The sequence below is a fragment of the Pomacea canaliculata genome, linkage group LG10 (assembly GCF_003073045.1).
Source record: "Pomacea canaliculata isolate SZHN2017 linkage group LG10, ASM307304v1, whole genome shotgun sequence".
In the NCBI taxonomy this organism is placed as follows: domain Eukaryota; kingdom Metazoa; phylum Mollusca; class Gastropoda; order Architaenioglossa; family Ampullariidae; genus Pomacea; species Pomacea canaliculata.
In genome coordinates this window covers 3,863,032-3,885,979 of record NC_037599.1, presented here as the reverse complement: position 1 = coordinate 3,885,979, position 22,948 = coordinate 3,863,032, and the positions used below count along the sequence as shown (strand labels likewise).

General features: G+C 38.7%; 1 protein-coding gene across 2 annotated transcripts; it reads left to right on the top strand.

Moving 5' to 3' along the window:
• The first annotated feature begins 170 nt into the window (after positions 1–170).
• LOC112574037 (exosome RNA helicase MTR4-like) lies at positions 171–13,128 on the top strand. 2 transcript variants are annotated; one of them, XM_025254838.1, is made up of 27 exons: positions 171–189; positions 330–488; positions 991–1,089; positions 1,456–1,522; positions 2,690–2,865; positions 3,136–3,310; positions 3,793–3,883; positions 4,055–4,179; positions 4,695–4,793; positions 5,315–5,420; positions 5,790–5,924; positions 6,135–6,214; positions 6,464–6,574; positions 6,901–7,002; positions 7,600–7,725; positions 7,845–7,995; positions 8,109–8,281; positions 8,589–8,660; positions 9,063–9,188; positions 9,379–9,489; positions 9,710–9,802; positions 10,045–10,140; positions 10,453–10,616; positions 10,905–11,067; positions 11,337–11,499; positions 12,008–12,112; positions 12,445–13,128. In XM_025254838.1, exons 2-27 carry the CDS (start codon positions 364–366, stop codon positions 12,495–12,497), a joined length of 3,087 nt encoding a protein of 1,028 aa, XP_025110623.1. In that variant the 5' UTR covers positions 171–189; positions 330–363; the 3' UTR covers positions 12,498–13,128. The 2 variants fall into 2 exon arrangements, with proteins under 2 accessions (XP_025110623.1, XP_025110622.1); XM_025254837.1 differs by having other exon boundaries at positions 182–488.
• The last annotated feature ends 9,820 nt before the right edge of the window (positions 13,129–22,948 follow it).

Below are 22,948 nucleotides of genomic sequence, written 5' to 3'. Positions count from 1 at the left end.
GAGGTTTTAACGAGTAACGTTAAAATAATCTAAATTTAAAAAAATATTTATTCTTAGAAACACTTAACATGTATTTTGTACTTATTCATCAACATAACATTTTAATATATGACGTCGAAAATTTAGAGATTATTATAGAAGCGAGCTTTTGAAAACTACGGACGGATATTAGTTCGTGTTGAAAACTAAGTATAATTTTTTTAATAATTAAATTTTCTACATAGCTACATAACTATTTTCAACAGTTTTAAGTGAAGTCTTATACTGAAATTACCATTTGTTTTAGACAAATTATAAAAAGGGTAACAGTTTGTCGTGGTTTCTTTCAGTGCGGGTCTAGCTTATGACTGCACACATGTGAAAATGGCTGACGCCTTTAGCGATGAACTGTTTGAAGTTTTTGAAGAAAAGTCTACACCTCTGCCAGTTGCCCGACCTAGCGAAACAGTAGATGTTGAAGTAAAGCCGTCAAGAAGCGACGCTGAAAGGTAATCTTGATCATAAATATTGAATGTATCCGACAATTTCACTATATATTGTCGCTTAGTCCACTATTTGACTGTTAGTGACTGTACGATGATTTAGAATGCCTTAGCTTTAAATAGTTGCTAATACTTAATTGCGATGTTCTGTTTGTGGAAATGCTGATAATTGTTCGTACTTTCGAATCAAATGTGTCTAGAAGCGACGCTGAAAGGTAATCTTGATCTTAAATGTTGAATGTATCCGACAGTTTCACTATATATTGCCGCTTAGTCCAAATTGTACACATGTAGATTTCGCTGATCTTGCGATACAGTTCAAAACCCTGAGAGTTAGGAAGGCTTTAGTTTTCTGTAAAGAGTTTTGAAAAACTCTGTTTACAAATAATGTTTAAAAATAAAGAGAAGAAATAGGGAGACCAAGGACATTTGAATCAGTGAATGATTCATGAGGCACTTATGAGATATCAGATTGTAATCTGTATTTGGATTTGTTTATGTTGCTCAGAGCAGAGGATTTGCTCAGAAAAATTACATCAAAAAGACCAGCAGAAGGTGACACAAATGAAGGGATTGGGAAAAAGGCAAAGACTGAAGATGGAGGAAGGTATGTTTAGTTGAGTCATTCAAGTCCATGTTATATCTTTACCACATCTGAACAGCCATAATAGCTTCTGCATACTTGAAGAAAATTATGATTTGTTGATATAAATAGCAATGGTATGTAGGATTTGCATTATCAGAGTTTTGTTAGTCAGGGAATCTTCTGAGATATATGCATGTGTTTTAATAGGGATAATAATTATATTATTAATTTCAAGAAGAAGAAGAATTTTCTGTAACACTTCAGGGAAAAAAAATCATTAACTGTAGGAAAGCTTAGCACTAAGCAACTTCAGTTTTAGTCATACTAATTATATGTTTTGACAGGGAAATAATGTTTTTACCATATGTATCAATAATTACTTTTCAGTTCTGTTGAAATTATGCCTCGAATTCAAGTTCACAAAGTAGAAACAGTAGAGGCTTGTCTTCATGAGGTGAGCCTTTGCAAGTATTGAAGCAATGTTGGCATGCTTCTTTATTACATCTTGACATTGTAGTAAAATTTTTTTCTTTGCAGTAGTTGCCCAGAATCAAAACAAAAATGTCCTAAGATTAGATTTACAGGTTATTTTCTTTGTTTAAGAGAAGTTTTTCAGAAATCTTCCCAACAAAGATATATGAAGCTATGTTTATAGCAGTCAGGGTTTTGCAGGGTCCTTACCTATCCTTACAAGTCCTTGGGCATGATGTGCTGCCTGCAGAATATCCTTGAATCTTTCGTCAATAGGGGAAAGTGTTTTGAAGAAGCAAATGCTTACTGATAGACGCAAGAAGCGCATGAAAGTATTTCTGGAAGATACACGCGTTTGTGTTATGGATTACTTTCGTAATCAAGAACCTCCCCAGCCCGCTCCAAAATATAAAAAATAAATGCTTGACAGTTTCGACTCATTTCATCTTTGGTTTACCATTAGGATCACACTCTTTTCATTCCTCTTCTGATCTTCCAAGCCTTTGCATTCCTTGTAGTCACCTTAATTAAAAAAAACGTTTGGTCTACACATCTGTACTACACTAGTCGCTGGTATTCACAAAAAAACACTCTTCTTTCAAAAGGTCTTTAGAAATGTATCTCTTTCTTGAACCAGAGCCTTTATCTTCTAGTACTGTGCATAGCTCTATTTCTCTCTCTCTCCCTTTTTGAGTGTGTGTGTGAGAGAAAGACATGAACTGACTTTTGTGTTACACCAAAGAATGGCTTTCAGGTATCTAAATATGGCAGATAGGCATCAAAATTAACTCTTAATTATTTATTACTAGAATAGTAATACATGTATTTCAGAACGTAGAGAAGACCAAAGATTCCTAAATAATACCTCTTTCCAACCGTACATTAGAAAAACTTAAGCCTTGATGACTGTCACTTAGGTCCTTACAAATGCATGAGATGTCCTTATAAGGTCCTTACTTGGCACCATCCCTGATCCCTTGGAACCCTGGCAGTGCTATGTCTGTTGTTATTTTTTATTTTGTTGTCTTGTTCATTGTTTTAATGTTTTGTTTGTTTCTTTTTTTTTTTAATTACTTATTTTAGTGTTAAGAAGAAAATTTAATGTACGTATATACACACATGTATACATATGATCTATAATCTTTTCCAGGTGGCAGTTCCACCTGAACAGGACTTTGTCCCTCTGGTTCAGTCACAGAGCAAACCTGCGAAAGAATACCCATTCATCCTTGACCCTTTTCAGAAGGAGGCTATCTTGTGTCTGGAAAACAATCAGTCTGTCCTTGTCTCTGCACACACATCAGCTGGAAAGACTGTTGTAGCTGTGTGGGTTTATAAGATACTCTCATCACATTCTTTCAGTTTACTGAACAAAAATTAATCTTTGCTATTTCTGGAACACGTCCATAAGATTGTGTTGATTTATCCTTATGATTTATGAAGGGCTTTGCAGACTGCTTGAAAAATTAAAAGGTTATGTTTTTCCAGAAGAAAGCATGCTCCATTTTTCAATTTTAATCTATTCCTTTGCTTAGTTTTAAGGGTGTTGAATATGTTTCATTTGTATACATTTTGTTTGTCCTCTCTATGTTTAAGGTATGCCATAGCAATGTCTCTGCGTGATAAGCAGCGAGTCATCTACACATCACCCATCAAAGCATTGAGCAACCAAAAATATCGGGAGTTGTATGAGGAGTTTCAAGATGTTGGTCTGATGACAGGAGACGTCACCATAAATCCGACAGCCAGCTGCCTGGTCATGACAACAGAGGTAAGATCACACTATCGTGGCTGACTGCATATGTCTGATACCATGAATTTTAGCCCTTATGTTTGTGTTGCTGTGCAAGTGCATGCAACATATTTTATTCATGGAAAGAAGGGGAAAGGTTATAACTTGATGCATAGTGATTTTTAATGATTTAAGGTGAGAATTGGCTCAAGAAAATAGCAGTTATGGGGGACCCGTTTGAATTTGAGATGATGTCAGAAATTTTTCACACTTACTATCATGGATTAACTTTCAAAGCCTCGCACTGATGCCAAAGATGGCTCTTGTTTGAGGTTGAAATTTCTATGATGTGTGGTATATCATTGGAATCAGCATTCTCTCCCTTTCGTTAGCTATATGAATGAAAGGCCTATGATCAAAATAGCTTCAAAGCTAATTTTGAGAAATGCATCTAGTGTCATTTTATGTCACTGTTGAAAACATCTAACTGTATTTTTGTTTTTTATTGTTGTCTGCCACAGATCTTGCGTAGCATGCTGTACCGTGGTTCAGAAATCATGCGTGAGGTGGCCTGGGTAATTTTTGACGAGATCCACTACATGAGAGACAAAGGTCAGCATGCCAAAAACTAATCAAAATTGTTATTACGTGAAGGATCCTTCCAAAGATTGTTGGAGAAAATTATATTTATCTTTTGTCTATTTTCTTGCTTGTTATCAAACAAAAATGTGTAATATGGAATCAAAAATTTGTTTAAAACTTTAATTTCAATGTTAATTTCAGAACGTGGTGTTGTATGGGAGGAGACCATTATACTACTTCCAGACAATGTTCACTATGTTTTCCTATCTGCTACCATTCCCAATGCCACCCAGTTTGCTGAGTGGGTTTGCCATTTGCATCATCAGGTAGGTTTTTGCCTCTCTTGTCGACTTTAGCTGTCAACAGCTATACAACATGGTTTTGACAGCTAATAAGGGCTAGAACATCTATTTAGCTTGTGGTAACATCCATAACTTGAGATTATTTGCATTCCTGTTAAGTTCAGGATTTACTGTTATTTAAAGGCAGTCTAGTTTTTCTTCCATTGGTTATTTACTGTTTATAAAAACTTTTGATTGTATTTTGGTGGATATCTATGATATCTACCATTGCCCGTAAAGAAGACTGAAAAAAACCCAAGAAAATAACTGACATATTTTCTTGCTCAATGGCTACTATTTTGCCTTTGTGGTACTTGTCCCTTGGGGATTTGGATTTCCTTATCTCTTTTTCTCTCACATTTTTATAGTCTTGATAGTAAATGATAGAAAGATGTACTGACAGCAGTAACATTGTAATAAAAAGGTCAATAATACTTTATCATGCACTGACTTTATACAAACACACAATCAGTTTGGTTCCTTTACCTTTCTTTTCACAGCCGTGTCATGTTGTGTATACTGATTACCGTCCTATCCCTCTGCAACACTACATCTTCCCAGCTGGAGGGGATGGGCTGCACTTGGTTGTTGATGAAAATGTAAGTGTGTGCTTTGTGTGCATTTCTTGGAAGAAATTTTCAAATGTATCATACTTCTTTTAAGTTTTGTTTTCCTAAATTTTGTTTGTGTTTTTGCATTTCTCTAAATTCTTCCCTTCAATTTGATGAAAATTTTAATTTTTAGCCATTTTGAGATTATGGCATATTGGGAATGTTCATCGTTTCTTCTATAAAATACTAGAAGTATGCATATTTTGTCACTAAAGACTGATTTCATATTTGCTTTTGCCAAATGCAGAATTAGCAAGATCATTTCCATGGCAACCAATAGCATGAAATGTGTAGTAAAAGCATTTTTTTAACTTCCATTCAATGGCAGAATAGTAAAAAAAAAATTTTGCGATATCATAAAATGTACATTTTTTTCTGGGACGTGTTGGGCCTTCAGTCTAGAGTCATCCTCTGATTTTGTTAACTCCTTGGACTTCAGATTCTTTGAACGCATTTGCAGATATAGAAATAGCCAAATGGTGATTTAATCTTAAATTTATGATTGAAAGGGAGATTTTCGGGAAGAGAATTTTAATACTGCCATGGCAGTGCTGCGAGAAGCTGGTGATGCAGCTAAGGGAGATCAGCGTGGCAGGCGTGGAGGTGTCAAAGGAGGTTAGAACACAACCTTTAGAACTGTACTCTTTAAAAGCTGTTCATCTGGCACCTTGAGAGCTTCTAATTGTTCCTGATGTCATTCATTCTTAAGTTCTCCGTTGATAAATTTTCCTTTTTCTTTTTGAACAGCCATTTGTTTATAACAGTTTTTGTATTTGTAGACAGAATAGACCGCTGCATGTTAAGAATCTTCATAATGTCTATAAGATTGAGAATAAACATTTATTATATATTACTGTGTGCTTAGCACAGACTATTTGTTGCATAAACTTTGTATTTAAAAAAAAAGCAGAGAAGATGGTAGAAGGGTGTTTTTCCAATCAAACTTGAATGAGTGTAACTAAAGAGGGATGGTGTTCTCTGTAGCTCACGAATCAAGCATATTCAAGATCGTAAAGATGATCATGGAGAGGAATTTTGCCCCTGTCATTATCTTCAGCTTCAGCCGCAAGGAATGTGAGGCTTACGGCATGCAGATGTCCAAGCTGGACTTTAATACTGGTATGTTATCTTGAAACGTGCATTTCTTTACGACGTTTATTTATCAAAGATTGATTTTGCTTATCTCTTTTTGATTAAACTCTATGCTGTAAATATTCATCCAGCTTTGGCAATCTGCCATTTTATTTGTAGCCATTTTAAGTATGCTGCCTGTTGAATTTGGATATTACTCATATTTACTATCGATACCACAATGTTATTATTTTTCAGAGGAAGAAAAGAAGCTGGTTGAAGAGGTATTTAACAATGCAATTGATTCTTTGTCAGACGAAGACAAGAAACTTCCACAGGTACAAATAATGCCTCTTCTTTTGCCTGTCCTTCAAAGTTTTCATCAGTCATATAGTTTGAGTATATGCGGTTGCTTTTTTTTTTTAATAAGAAAAAGTGCATTTTCCTATCTCTATGTAAATCTTTATTTGCGGTAGCCATCTGCATCCTCTGATTTTTTTTCTTGTTCTTTAACTGATGGACCATGGAGAATAACTGTGCTGCTTAATGGTTAGGTTGTTAGCAAGTGGCTGTTGGTATTTTTGCAGGTTGAGCATCTTTTACCATTGCTGAAGAAAGGTATTGGCATTCACCATTCAGGCTTACTGCCTCTTCTGAAGGAGACAATAGAGATTCTGTTCTCTGAGGGCCTCATTAAGGTGGGGTTGTTTTTTTGTTTTTTTTTTCGTTTTAGTAAATGATGCTATGCTGGTGAATGAATTTATGTATATGTCTTTGTGACCAATTATGCAGTGTAAATTCGTGTGGAGCTGTATGTTTGTATTAATAGAATGCCTTTTTTTTTAGCAACTTGTGGTTATAGCTTGCTAAATGAGCACTCCCTGTAAAAATACCATGTTAGTGTCGAAGAGAGATATCTTATGATTTCATAGATACCTTATGTGCTGTTGGTCTTTTTTATTTAACTTAATAAAAAAAAAAGTCAAAAATATTTACGACAAAAAATTTTTTTTCAAAATTTTAGGCATTGTTTGCCACTGAGACATTTGCCATGGGGCTCAACATGCCAGCAAGAACAGTTCTTTTTACAAGTTGTCGAAAATTTGATGGCAAAGACTTCAGATGGGTAAGAAGATATCTTTTAATTGCTTTACTATGAGACAAAAGCATGAGTTTGGTTTATCAAATCACCAACAGTGAAGACAATATAAAAAGGATATGTATAATGATAAGCAACTTTTCATCATTTGGCTATGAACCACACAAAAAGACTGGCTGTTGTCTGTTCAGAGCTATATAGGAGCTTACCCCTGTGCTTAGAGAGTGCCTCCAAAGGGGTAGGGGGTGGAGTGGGTAAGGTCTCCAAACAGGAAAAAATTTGAGGGCGTGAAGAACAGTCATAATAAGGTAAACCTTAACAGTCATGTCATCTGGTAAATTGTGAAGGAAAAGAATTTACATAAAAACAACTATAATTTCAATTTATAATGTCCATTTTGAAGTGACAGTGTGTGAAAGAAAGATGTAAAAAAATTGATTTGTTGGGGTGAAAGTATCATACCAAAGGTATAATAAGAGAAGTTTTTTTTTATTGTTTTGATTAACTTTATAGCAAGTTTTCTGACGGAGTGTTCCCACGCAGAGGAGGGAATTAAAAAGATTTTATCATAAGCAAAGGTATCATTGCAAAGGAATAAGAAGAAAAATTACATACATTATGCAGGTGACTTCAGGTGAATACATTCAGATGAGCGGGCGTGCTGGACGACGTGGACTAGATGAACGTGGCATTGTTATTCTTATGGTGGATGATCTAATGAGTCCTAATGTCGGCAAAGCCATTGTTAAGGTAGGGTTTTGTTTACAAACTCGTTGGCAGTCATATATATATATATGTTGTATACTTTCATTTATGTATGCATTAATTGTTTGGGTGGAAAACGTGAACAACTTTTGTCGTGTCTGCAGGGCTCTCCCGACCCTCTGAACAGTGCCTTTCATCTGACCTACAACATGGTGCTTAATCTTCTGAGAGTGGAAGAAATCAACCCTGAGTATATGCTGGAGCGGTCTTTCTACCAGTTCCAGAATTATGCTGCCATTCCAGGACTCTTAGAAAGTAAGATCATTCAGATCTTTGTCCAAAGGGATTTGTCAACAGTTGAATACATTTCACTCCAAAATCTGTTGTGTTGAAATCTGATCTCAGAAGGAGAATGGAATCTCTTGCAGAACTCAAGAAATGTGAAGAGAAATACAACGCCATGTCTGTTGCCGATGAAGACCAGGTTTCTTCTTACTTTCGCATCCGCCAGCAGTTGGACAACCTGGGGAAAGAACTACGTTCCTTCGTTCTTAAGCCAGTTTACCTTCTTCCTTTCTTACAGCCTGGTCGGCTTGTTAAGGTACAATATGCTGTCTGATTTAAAGTCTGACGTAAATGGATCTTGCTTTTGTTGCTATTGTTATCTGCCTGTAATTTTTAAGAAAAGTAATTAAAAAGAAATTCAGTGTGTTTTTTTGAATCATTACTGACTTTTTTAACAGCAGCTGAATAAAAAGAGGAGATACAATTTGGCTGTTACAGTGTTAATATGGGTTTTACCTGCTCTTTTTATTTCAAGTGTTTGAAAGTTTATTTTTTTGTAGAAAATATCTCAGCTAATTGAACTTTGAATGTTTGTTTATTAGAATGTGATAAATACTTTTCAGGTGAAAAACAAAGATGATGACTTTGGTTGGGGTGTGGTGGTAAATTTCCAGAAGAAACTTGATCAGTCAGGAGTAAGTTAATAGTCCATCTTTTATCAAAATTTGCATTGCTTTAAAATAGTTGCTATTAATTTAGTATAAGAGATGCATCTTTAAAACACCAAACTGACCATATTTGCAATAATTAGCTGATTGCATGAAAATTAGCAACATCAAACTCTTGCATATGGTCGAGTTAAAATGAGTTTAAGTATTGTTGTCAACTGCACTTATTTTGGCAGGTCTCCAGGTTAGCTTGAAAAGTTGTAAGGGTGAGGTAGAACAGTATTATTTCCTATCTGAATGAGTGTGTACACAGAAGAGCATTCGGAGAACTAGTGGCCTGTGGTGAATACTTCGGAATGATATTGTTAGGAGTAAAATTTTGTGTGGTGAATGTGAATAGTTGGAAGATAAATTTGACTTGGTGTGCAGGCTACAGAAGACAGTGGACCACTTTATGTTGTGGAACTTTTGTTAAATCTGAGCAAGGACAGCAGTCGCAGCCGCAATACATCCAACATTAAGCCTTGTCCAAAAGGAGAGAAGGGGGAAATGCAGGTAATGTTAAGCCTTTGACATTCAGAGTCGGTGTGTATTTGTACAGGAGGTGGGGTGTGGGTGTGATAGGGCAACTGCACTAAGGGTGTCTAAGCATTTTCTACCATGCTACTTAAATATCTGACCACATGTCTGGCTGTTTATTTGAGTTAAATTGTTTGTGCTTTGTTTTCTGTTCTTGGCTATACAGGTGGTGCCCATCACGACAAAACTAATTCACTTTTTAAGTGCTATTCGTGTTTACATCCCTAATGATCTTCGTTCTGCAGAACACAGGCTCAGCGTCCTCAAATCTCTTCAGGTGAGAAATACATTGAGCCTTGGGCAGTCCAACTTCTAATTGTTTATTAGAAGTCCTGTAAATTTTATTTCATCAGGTATTTTGTTATTTACCATTGTATTTACCGCAGAACATCTTGAATATATCAGTAAAATCAGGAGAAAGTATCCTGCAGGTTATGTTCATAAGGAAGCATTTATACATAAATACATTATCAGTTTATTGTGTGTGTATGTTTTAGGAAGTAGAAAAACGTTTTCCTGATGGCATTCCCCTACTGGATCCTATCGAAGACATGGGGATCAAAGAGAAGGGACTCAGTGAGGTTGTCAAGGTATGATGATATCAACATAATTTCTTCATTAAATCATTAAACAGTTTTTCTTGTATGTTAAGTTCGTGGTGTCTGTGATGGTTGGTTTATGTGAAGCTGTCTTTAAAATATAATAGCCAGCTTAGTGACATACATGACACACATTTGTTGGTTAATGTGAAGTTGTCATTACAATATAACAGGCAGTGCTGCAATGTACGGGGATATTCTAAGCTTTACTTGGAGTGTCTAATTTTTTGTAGAAAATTGAAGCCTTTGAACACAGACTGTATACTCACCCATTGCACAAAGACCCTCGGTTGGAGGACCTGTACTCCACATATGAAAAGAAAACAGAAGTGAGTATTCACAATAGGTGCATGGCACTGTTAATCGTGACACATGCATAAAGCATTAAATAAGGAGATCTTGTTTTGTCAAGGGCAAAGCTATATCTGTTGTATGGCACCATTAATTTTGACACATGCATATTGCAGTAAGTAGAGACATTTTGTTTTGTCAGGGGCGACATGATATTCTTTTGTGACTTTTTTATTTTTAAATAGAATTCATCTCTCTTAATTCTAAAGAAAATTTAGTATCACATTTCTTTATTTGACATGCTTTAGTCAAAAACTTTGAAAACTAGATGCTACCTTGTCTTTCAATAGCTAGGGAACAGAGTGAAAGCACTACGGCTGGAGCTAAAGAAAAAGAAATCCCTGCTACAGATGGATGAGCTTAAATGTCGTAAACGTGTGCTGAGACGTCTGGGCTATTGTACAGCTTCTGATGTCATTGAAACAAAAGGTCGAGTGGCTTGTGAAATTTCAAGGTAAGCACCTACATTTTTGCAATTTTCTGGGAAAAGTTGCAAGATATAGCTTTAAGTAATGTTTTCAACTAAGAATAAGTGAAATTCTGTATTTTTGGTCACAAGAGCATCACCAGACTTCTAAAGACCAAAAGTATTGAGAATAAAACCAGAGTATCCAGAGAAAACCTATGCAGACCTGGTGAGACTTTGTAAACTCCACACAGACAGCAGTTCCTGTTGGGAATCAGCTGCTTGCAAATGCATTTTTGGTTATTAACTTGTTATTGTTTTCTTTTCATTTTTCAGTGGTGATGAGTTGGTGATTACCGAACTCCTCTTCAACAATGTTTTCAATGACCTGAGCCCAGCACAGTGTTGTGCCCTGCTGTCCTGTTTTGTATTCCAGGAGCGGGCATCAGAGATGCCAAAGCTATCTGAAGAACTGTCAGGCCCACTGAGGCTTATGCAGGTAACTGTAGCTTCATATCATTGTGGAGAAATGTTCATGCAAGTGTGATATTTATTTCATTTCAGTGTATCTCATATCTGAGTGAATTAGGGGGAAAAAAGAGTCTGAGATGTTTTGCATCTGAATAACCAGGAAACTTCTAGATACTTGAATATTGCATTTTGTTTGTATTTTTTGTTAACCAGTATTTCATGTTGGCTTCGCAGATAAATTTATTGCCTAGCTCTAAATATTTGTGAGTGGCATTCATTTAAATTTGTGCTCCTCAGGACACAGCCAAACGGATAGCCCGTGTCAGTAAGGAAGCTAAGCTGGAAATAGAGGAAGCTGAGTATGTTGAATCTTTCCGTCCCCACATGATGGATGTGGTGTATGAGTGGTGTAATGGCTGTTCCTTTGCCAAAATCTGCAAGATGACAGACATCTTTGAAGGTTGGTTGTGCCCAAATGTTTGCCATTCATTTAATTGTACAGTTTATTAATGCATTAGTCATAGACTGTAGGAAAGCTCACAAGTTACCATAAATGACTGTGGTGACTTATTTGTAAAGTGTTTTTTTCTTGCTGCAATGGGAGATTGCTGCAACTCTACAAAGCGTGAGAAAATAATCATTGAGTTAATTAATAAAGTTAGACAAAACTAGTCTTTAATCATAACCATCGGCTTTGATGATTACCGTAAAGCCTTATTATTAAGACTTGCTAAAATCAACCAAAATCAGGTTGTAACTGATAGGAGTCAGAAATAATTGATCAGTCTGTTCATTTCACAAACCAAGACTTCAAAATTCTCATATTTGAGAGGGAGTCACAATAGGGAAGGTGTTAATGAGGGGGTATATGAAAACACAGTTTTGGTGGCTTTGGATATGGTATTCAAGCTGATGCTGGAACCATCAAGTGTCCATCCACTCACTTCCCCAGTCTTGTATCCTTTCAGGCAGTGTCATTCGATGTGTGCGACGACTGGAGGAGACCCTTAGACAGATGGTGCAAGCCTCCAAAGCTATTGGCAACACTGAGCTTGAGAATAAGTTTGCAGAAGGTGAGTCATGTACTTTTGAATTGCTGTTTTTCTTCCTCATCCTTGAGCTTCCTTTTCTTTCTTACTTCGAATCCTCATCTTTTGTCTCATTATCATCAGTTTCTTTACCAACATTTAAGGAGAAAGAACCATTGAGATGCCAACGTTATGCACATTTTTCACATTCAGACATGAAAAGCTGAGTCCTAATTTTGTGACTAATTAACATTTGTTTCAAGCTTTCATATTGCTAAATCTCAAAAATAAGAAATTTAAAAGTTGAAATTTAAAAACCAGTTTTATGTAATAGTTTTCTAAGGTTGTACCTGACTCTAAACGCACTTCTGTTTCAGGCATACGGTTAATAAAGAGGGACATCGTGTTTGCAGCAAGTTTGTATTTGTGAGTCACTGTGTTCATCAGTAAATCATTACGTTCATCAGTGGATTTCTATGTTCATCAGTGGATCTCTTTTTATTTTTTTACTGCCAGCCGTCATTGACTTGTGGACTTGTGTGTTGGCATGAAAATAATTTTGCTGTTGATTGCACATCAACAGCTCAGTTCTCCACTACCATACTTAGTAATGGTTTCATGTAGATGACACATGCCTAGACAAAACAGGTGAAACTACCAGAGAACTGGACAACATGTTAACACCATGATATTTTTAATGTGCATATGTAAATATAACTAATACTGTCGGGAAAAAATGAGAAATAAATGCTGTTGTTTTAAAATTACAGTGTTGATATTTTTTTTTTTTTACTTTATTTAGTAAGTCTATTTAAACTTTTTATAGTGACTCACAAAACCCAGTTAATATGGAAAATCTCACTTGCCAAAAAAAGAGTGTGGGTCAGAGGTCTCATTGCAAGCAAGATTTTATACTATTCTTGACCGACTTGAATGCTTATATTTTGACATTAGTTGTTATCAAATGTCCGTGATGCAGTATTAAAACTATGATACTAATAAGTTAAGTCTGAATGTTTTGGTATCAGCAATCTGAACGTAAAATAAAAATCTAGACCTTTTTCTGGTGTTCAATAAGCAAAAATACTGCTGAAAGTGAGTGTTATCAGCCTATGGAAGGTATGAGACAACTAACCCTGAATGCTGTTTGATAAACGAGTAACCTACTTTTGACTATTGAACATTATCTTATTTTTAAGAAAATATGTTTTGACAGTGACCTTCAAAGGCTGATGTCGCTGGATGGCATACATTTGTTGAACTCTGTGTAGATGTAAGCATGGGGATATAAACATGTTGTAAAGTTGACAATTAGACCAGTTACAGTAACAAATTAACTCATCTCTCATTGTATCTCGGCCCTCATCTCTGGTCAGCTGCCGTGACCTTAAACGGAACGCAGGGGAAAAGTTCTGAAAATTTAAGAGGGGAGACAACCAGTATTTCTCTTGCTGACAATGCTTATCTCCCTTTACTCAGCAGGACAAAGTTTCTCCCTTTGAAGCACGGACGTATAATACAGGTTTGTGGTTTGAAGAGCTGTATAAATGAGGATGATTATTAAGATCATCTGTAAAATTTGTGTCAAAAGTTGTCTATCAATAAATAACACTTTTTTTTTATTGAAAAAAGTTATTTACAAATTAACTTCAGCATGAGATTCAAGAACAGGAGGATGGGGGTGGGTGTAGGATTGTATGATTGAAAATATGGCAAATAGATGAACTTAATGTACCGAATGCAAAAACTGCAATGTTCAGCAGATAGTAAGCTGCAGGATGTCTGCTTGCCTTCCTGATACGCTGGTTTTAGCCCCACGAGCTCATCAGCCCACCCTGTTTGTGTGGATGCTATCAGGCTAACACGCCACTGTCGTATAATCGTATTGCTGGATAGAGTGGTATCAGGCTGTCTAGACGATAGATGTCACCTCAGACAGGCGATGTCAAAGACCGGGAGAAGGATGTATTTTTATTTAACGTGCAAGTGATGGGAGTTAACAGTTATCAACACTGATAACCCACGTGATACTCCTTAACAGATTGCACGTTTAGGTCTTTTATCTCAAAAAGATTGCTCTGGAAGCAAATATACCTTGGGTCTAATTATAATGTGGTTTACAGTAAGTGTGCTTTGTCTGCACAATATCTACTCGTTAAGGGCATTAACTTTTTTAAAAGTTATTTTAAATTACTTTCATCCCCTTTTCCATAGAGGCACACCTGTTCTGGCACGAGATTGTTTACACAAAATCTTGGTGAAAACTGCAAACTATTGAAAACTGTAAGACTGCATCCTACAGTCCGCTGGCTATCAGTTTTTTTCACAGTAATGACGGAATACAGGAGACCCGCTGCTTTGTGTGGTTTTGTTTGTTTGTTTGTTTGTTTTTGGTGCTTTTTAGTGCATGTTGGCGAGTCTTTCGCACACTGGCACAACACATCTTTGTTTTGTTTCTTTCTTTCTCGGTCTATCTCGGTAAATTATCAGATGTCATCTATTGAGAACGCTCCGCAAGCTGGACTAAAGGCAACTCGACTGTAGAATCTCTACCTCATGGTGGATAATTCAGGTGATAGCTGACCGTGTTCTGTTTATTTCAAGGTTCACTAGACGATCACACGACCAAGTTCTCATTGGAAGCCAACGTATCTGAGCCTTCTTACTATATATATTTACTTTGTATATTTTGTAACTTCTCCATTTTAAGAGCGAAATCCCTTCACCCCTACCTCAAGCCCCACATTACATACAAATAACACTAACGCACAGAATATGGAAAACAAGTTGCGAAAATCTTCCCCCAAACCAGATTTTTCGTGAGATTTTTAACGAGTTTTACAAGCATTTGCTTACTGCGAATCACATTGTATAACTTTTTGTACGAAGATGACATTAAAATATAGATAGGAAACTTTTCTGCATATTTTATCATTTGAGACTTATCACAATAATATTATATGCCATCATTTTATTTACGCTTTATCCTAAAACAAAGCCTGGCGGGGAGAGGGGAAAACAGAAAACAAAAACATTTTTTTGAATGTTTTCGCTTCAAGCAAAGCGTTTATAATCGAGTTGTAAAAATATCTTTGTGTTGTTGTGTGAACGAGACAGATGAATGTCAGGCAAACAAAACGATGGACGAGTTTAGAGCTGATTAAGGGTTAAAAAAAATCTCTTGTTATTGGAGCGGGTATCTGTCCATGTTTATGTCAGACACAACATTTCTGAGGAAATCCCTCTGTTGTGATCCTGGTAGAGTAGAGAGACCTACATGAGACTCAGCAGCTGCCGCACGTGCGACACGTAAATATCTGGGCCGGTACTTGGTGAATGTGTCAACAACGAGTGTAGGTCTGACAAACACACATATATATACACATGTTTGATAACAAAGGTCTACGGGTTCTTGGCTAGCCTCTTGTCTATACACAAGTACCTGCCCCCAAGACATCGACTCACAGGACCCTCGTGACGACGAGGACGAGTTACTTTCCGAACGAGGCTGACGACAGCAGGTGATCCAGTTTTTGAATAGTTTTTGAACGCATAAACTTGTGTTTACCACGCCGTTGTCCAATAAGTATTGCAAAAACAGAGAGAGAGACATCTCATATTCCTCCAAGCCATTTACCTTTAAAAAAAAAACTGGTCACAGCTGAAGGCACGTGAGATATGACTCAGACTTACCTGCTGACTTCAGGTGCTTGCATGACCCTTGGGAAATCTTCAATATTTTTTTTAGCACTTTTACCGAGGGTACTTATCTTTGTCTTGAGAAAGTACAGAAAGTAAAAAGTACAGTTCATGACAAACTAAAAATAAGTAATTGTACCTTACATTTTTTACAGCGATTCAAAATAGTTTGCGAAAGTTTTAAAATAAACCGCTGGGGTTTTTCCCTTCAATATGTATTTTTCTTACTTTGAAATACACATGTTAAAGAAGACTTCTCCTATGTTTATATGTGAATTTTTTTTTTACATTAAACTACAGTAAACCCTCAACAGTAAAATCAAAAGACCAACAGGTGGAACGTTCCAGTCTGTGGAACAAACCGACACAGGTGCTTACTAATATGAGTTATACTACATGTACACCTAAGTTTGAATATTTACAGTTATCTCAACAACTTCTCAATCGTTGGCTCTGTTTGCTGTGAGTTGCGGGTAGTGAGAGGGGACCTAGCATCCTCCCGCTTTGTCTGCAATGAAATGCCGTGACCTTATCAAACCTAACCAGAGTTCAAGGACAGAGGCGCAGAAACTTGCCTCAAAAATATTTTGCTTGTGGATGAAAAAAGGTTTCGGAGCATATTATGTTCAGCAAGACAATTATAGAAGTTCGACCTGTTTACTGGTGGTCCCCACCTGCAGCAGTTGTTACATCGGAGTATTTAGGGCAGCAACATGTTTGGTAACTGATGCACAGCATCACAACACGATGCAAGTGAAGACTGTGTGTTGGTGTGTTTGGGTGTTGGTGTGTTTTGTTTGTCACTGACCAAGTTTGGCACAAGTTTAAAACAATTATCATATACACTTCGATACGTTAGTCCAGAGATAAAGAGCAAGCTTGGTCATCTCTCTATTGCACGTGAGGGTGAGCCTGTGGGAGCTCTCCCATCTGTCCACTGGGAATCCCTGTGTGCCCCAAGTTCTATTTGAGTGCACCTCAAGATCCCTGTACAGCTAAGGTCATTGATCTCAGACCAGATAACCTAACTCCATCTGCGACCAAACGACGACCCTTGATCTGAGGCCAGACAACGGTTCTTGAGCTGACGAGATTATGCCCCTTGATTTGAGACCAGATGATGTCTCGGTCTTCATCCTCTCCATGTTATTCTCAGATCATCAAGCGGATCATTCTTTTCATCGATCTTATCGTCCCGATCGTCGAGTACACTGTAGCTTGGAGTTGACGACGGGAGATGGAAGTGGATGGGAAATGTCTGAAGTAGAAAAGGGAGATAATTGCAGAGCTGAGTTCCGTTTACGGTGAACATGAGAAATTTTGTTGTTTGGTTTCGTTGTTGTTGAACAAGCCTCGCATCACACGATGATCGCAGAGAGCGAGAGCGGATGGAGAGTGAACTGAACTCAGGCGAACAGACGCAAATTGTTAAAGAGATCATGACCTTTGCGGGGTCAACAGCCCTCGTGCAAATCGTGCATCAGCTTTGGTGGTCGCCTGACAGCAGGGGGAGTGAATGTCCTGTAGAAGGGATTGTCCGTTATGTGAGACAGGAACCGGACAGACAGCATTGCAGGGGACGGAGAACACAGCAGGCACAATAATACAATGCGCATCCACGCACGCGAGCACAAACACACAAAAAATATATAAATTATTTATATAAAGCAGAGAGTGTGTGTGTGGAGGGATATGATGGGTAGGAGGGTGGCTGTGGCAGTCTATCCAGTTTGTCCGATCTGCCTGAAGTCTGGTGGAATAAACGTTAAACACAGGGAGGATCAGGTGTCTTGGATTCAGAACTTTACTTTTCCCCTCAGTAGCAACTGTTTACAGGACATATCTACCTGAGCTGTTGACAGCAAGACTACACATTCCAAATTCTCTTTTTCAAGCAACCCCCAGAAATGGAGTAAAATTTAACAAGGGAAACATGTGTAAAAACATTATCACGATATCCAACATTTGGTTTCAATTTTTATTTTTATATTTAATTTTATTAACTTTTATTTTCCTCAGAACAAAGGTTTCACGCGAGCTGCGGAGGATTACATCCATAATTCAAATAAAAATTATCGGATGAACGTTATTTAATGAACGGCCATGCTGAGCTTTAAATACTCGGACAGTCTAATCACATCACAATCACCTTCTGTGACACTGTAACTTTCTGACATGTGAATTATATGATTTATTTCTGTTCTTTTTCTTTCTCCTTCCCCGCCTTCTCGTCCACCCAGCCCGTCTAGGAGGAAAGGGAGGGGATGAAAATTGAACTTCGCTTGTTGAAAGTGAGTCATCATCACTGGAGGTGAGGTGAGCTGCAGTGAATAAGCGGAAGTATGCCTCATCTATCGTTCAACAACAAACAAACTTTCACGTGACACCAGTGGCCTGATGAAGAAGACTTCAGGTGCGTCACCAGACTCCCAGGTAATCAAAGCTTTCGCCCAAGTGAACAGTCCGTAACCACGACAACGCCTTGTCATGCGCCTGTGACTGGCAACAGGTTATTGAGTCATTGCTTCCCACCTGTGGCTTTCGCTCCCTTTTCCCGGACTTTACCCACCTGCTGGTCTGCTCCCTGGATAACGGATAAGATCGACAAGTTTCACAACACTCTTGCCTGTGTCACTTGTTTTCATAATACACTTTTTACTACTTTTTACTACCTTTAAAATAGAAAAACAAAAAAACAACAGGATGCTCTAAAGGATAACAAAGATACATTTCGCAGTTAACAATGCAAATTTCTTTTAGGACATCAGAACTGCAACCTGTTTACATTTATAATTTTTTTCAGACTGTTAAGCGTCTGAATGTGTTGCCAGCATAACATTTGAACACGGTTGTTGATTTTAAAAAATACCTATTATTATTATTATTATTATTATTATTATTATTAAACTACCTAGTCCATTTCCTATATCATGAGAAAAATACCGAATGCGGGAGAAGAGACTTGAACTCACAGCCCTCACAGTCTTAGATACAAACGCCATCAGGTGACATGTTCAGTTTAGCAAGCCTAAACCACTTACTTCAATGTCATTACGAGCAGTTTGATTTGTTAAATTTAATGAAAAGACTTTTTGAGGGATTTTAAAATCGGGTGAAAATGGAGGAAAGTGTAAAGAAGAAAAACGTTGACCGGAGAGCGGTCAGGTGCTGCGCGAGAGTTGCGCGAGATCTGCACGCGCCTCGGGTGAACACGTGCTGGGGTGGGATGTGGCACCAGCTGTCGTCTGCCGCCGATCGCCACGTGACGCTGCGTGGATGAGCGAGAAGCAGGCGCGACTAGAGGTAACTGCCAGAGGAGTTTTCACGCGATGTAACATCGCATTTCATCACCCTCCCGGCATGCACCGGTCAGTCATCGCTCCACCCTTCTCCTCCTTCACTCGGATTATTTCCTTCCTTATTCCTTGTTTCCAAGTCTTAGATGGCCGCAGACTTTTGCTTCACCCCTTCACCGAGACGACGGCGTGATTGGAATTCTCACCCCTGAAACACACCCGTCGTCGTCGTCGTCCCATCGGTCGATTGGGAAGCTCGAGACCACCCGAGATTAGCAAGGGTCACGACGATCTCACCTTGCTAATTTTGTCTTTCCGGTGAACTTCTCGCACTGACGGTCATGGCCTCAGACATAAACAATTACTGACCAGCAATACAGGAGAGAGAGAAGGAGAAAAGGTGCTGGAGGTTTCTCAGAGCCATTCCACCCTGTGTTTGTTTTGTGTGGGGTCGTGGGGGTTGTGGGTGGGGTGGGGTCTTGCAGAATTACAGAACGGAGTTCTTGCTGCTAACCCAATCACTGTACGCCGTCACTGGTGTCCCTGCCTGCATCCCTCCTCTAATTTGTCACGACCCAAACTCATAAATTCTGTTTGCAAATAATAATAATAATGATAATAATAATATCATCATCATTGCAGAAAGGCCCACACAGGGTGAACTGAACTCTTACATTCACAGCTCATCGGTTATGGAGTGAAATTTGAAAAAAAATGAATGCACGTGCCCCACACATATACACAGCTTCCTGATTTATCTGGTCTTTTTTTTTTTCTGTCCCTAACCCTTCGTGGAAATATTTGTAGAGGCGTAGAAAGTTTAGAAGGATCCGTTTCCTCGCCTTCATAAACAATTTTTTGACATAATAAAATATAGTTATTACGGGTTATACGGTTGGTGTGTGTGTTATGGAAGAAAGGACTGAGGGAGAAATAAAGTGCAGACTGTACATGCAGCAGCTGGTAAACAGGTAGGCAGGTGAAGGTCGTGTGAGGTGCACGGGGCCAGGGCAGTACTTACCTGTGTGGCAGGCCGCGCCACGTAACAACGGCCACGTGGCCCACGTCCTCGTATCAGCGCCACCTTGCGGGCTGTAGCGACCCCGTGAGGCCACGTGAAGATCCACGTAACCAGATCACCGCGCATGCGCCAGAGGTCCAGCTACCTGGCCTCCACGTCAACAGCCATGTTGTGGGGTGGAGTGAGGGCAAAGGTGACAGGTAGACGTGGAATGCTTAATGAAGGCAAGGTGTCGCACAGCACAGTCAACAGTCCGTTACACTTTAATTTGCACGATTGGCGTTTCTTTACCTTTGTGCACTCAGCGGCTAATACAAAACATTTACTGACATTCAAAGCAGACCTTACAAAAATATGTTCCTTGCCCCCACTTCCAGTAAATTAAGGACAGTGTCAGACAACACCACCCTTAGTCTCTTGACATTTACAGACACTTCTAGGCAACAATGTACTTGTGTGTGTGTGTGCGTGCGCGTGCGTGTGTGTGTGTGCCTTCATTTATTTGTCTGAATGCAGCAGGGAGAGAGACAAACTCTGCTGCTTTTTGCACCTGTAGTTTTGACTATTTTTTGTATAAGTGAACAATGGCTTCCCTCTCTACACTCACACAATAATACAAATCTTATGATTAATTGGTTTATGAGGAAAGTGCTTTCACCTTCGGGTGATTTCAAAAAAAAAAAAAAAAAAAATATGAAGGAGTGAAAGAGGAAACCGTAGGAAACCCGTAGAAGAAAACCTCGAACGCCAGTCCTGAAAACATGTGTCACATAGTATCCCGAAGCGAGATTTGAACCCAGTCTCAACCACTACACTACTAATCGTCTCTTCTCCTTCCCCAGTCTTGACAGCAACGGGTGCTCGCAGCCTCGAGTTCACTTCCTCTGTTCACTGGCTATAAAGGTCAGGGGGCAGTTCTAGCAATAGGACTTAGCCATGAACCTCACGTGCGACGGAGAAGCTCTCAGTATCTACCTGTCAACGCTAGGTACAGCCTTTGTAGCTGAAGGTTACCTGTTCTATATCTCTACCTCCGGCTTATGTTTACGGTACCAGAGGTCGGCGTCCTTGCCCTGAGTTTGAGATTGCAAGACAAGGGCGTAACCAAACGAGCTCACAAACAGGCTGATGTCCTCCTGTCCGCAGTTTGCAGGGAACTTGTTCTCCTTCAGCTTTGTTTTCAACAGAAACCGCGAGGCAAGGTTACAAGGACCGTCTGTGGGTGTGAGGAGGTTGTTTCTCTTCGCCGCCACCCCGAGGATTTCACTTTACAGACATTCGCGATCATCATCCTCATCACTGCACAACGGACATAGAGATTATACTGTCGCTGAATCCGTGTTAACTGATGAGAAAGCTTTAAAAAAACGACAAAAGATGTTTGAGGTTTTTCTGTCGAGTCAACATGCCCTCGTCAAAGTTTGTAACATCTCCAAATTTCATGAAGACGTTTTGTCAATACTTTGAGCGAACTTTTTCCATCACCTTGGTTACTTGTGTTTAGCACAACCTCACCCTTGTCTCTCTCTCTAAACGAAAGAGACAAATATAATCTCCTTTGTCGGGGGCCGAAAGAAAGAGTTGTCTCAACGATGCTGTTCCCGTTATTTTAAATGTTTGTAAAAGTCTTCACAGCATGAGGCGGGCTTCCCCCCGAGGGTTTATTTTTTGTTCCTCGGGTGTTGTAATTGAGTTTCCAATGTCTGATCTTTGCTGGCAGTGAAAAGTGGGAATGAAAATTGCTTTTTCTGACAGGTGACTTACAGTTTGCCAAGTTTGTACCACAGCGCCTGGTGTTTGTTTTGTTTGGTGTGAGACTGGTCGTAGAGTGTTCAAATATCTACTCTACACATGAGTATGGTATGGCTTTTGTTAGAACACCCAATACATTGACTATTTGTACACCCAATGCTGCTGAGCTTATGAATAGTTGATACCCGATACTCTTCTTGTGTATACGAGTACTGTGATACCCGATACACCTGTCGTGCAAATGAGTCTTTGACACACAATGCTTTCCTCAATGCTTACACATGTCAACCATCCAATACTTATCTTGTAAATATGAATAGCTTTACATTCAATAGTTCCTTTGTGCCTTTGAGTATTTTTACACCCAACAGTCCCTATAAATATTTACAACCCACTACTTCTATTGTGTCGATATCTGGGACAGACTACTGTTTATGTTTACTTGCATCAAAGAAGTGGATAAGTTGTAACAGGAAAGCATACATTGTTACACTGTTCTAGAACTTTCGTGTCGAACAAGAACACTGGCCCCGAGTAGGTGGGCAGGTAAGGGACAGGTAAGATGTTTGTGAGATTGTATGTCCTACTTACAGTGATCACGTGACAACATTTTATACAGAATTGTGAGTAAAACAACGCTCGTCTGTCTTGCCCCTCCCGGAATTGCCTGCTCTTTCTTCCCTCATTTGATTAATTTAAATTCCTTAATTTGATAAAAACAAAAACCTCTTGTAATTATTCAGGGACATAAGTTCTTGCTGACATGTGTGAACAATGGCGCCATTCACTCCCGACGTGTCCCTGCACATTACAGAAACAATGGCGGTTTTTTTTTCAAATAATTATTGCAGCATGACATTTTTGCAGCTGCACTGTCCAGACAGAATATGAGGAGTAAATGAGGACAGTGCCTGCTGAGTCAGGAAACCATGTCATCTGAGGAAAAAATTGCTTTCTCAGATTTTGCTTGTCATCCGACAGAACTGGGAAGCACAGCAGGACACACCATCGTACAGACTGTGACTTTACGATCTTATTTTGATGTTGTTGTTCATTGTTGTGTAAACATCCTGTAAAGGCTGAGAGTTTGATGACATGCACACCGCGGAATAA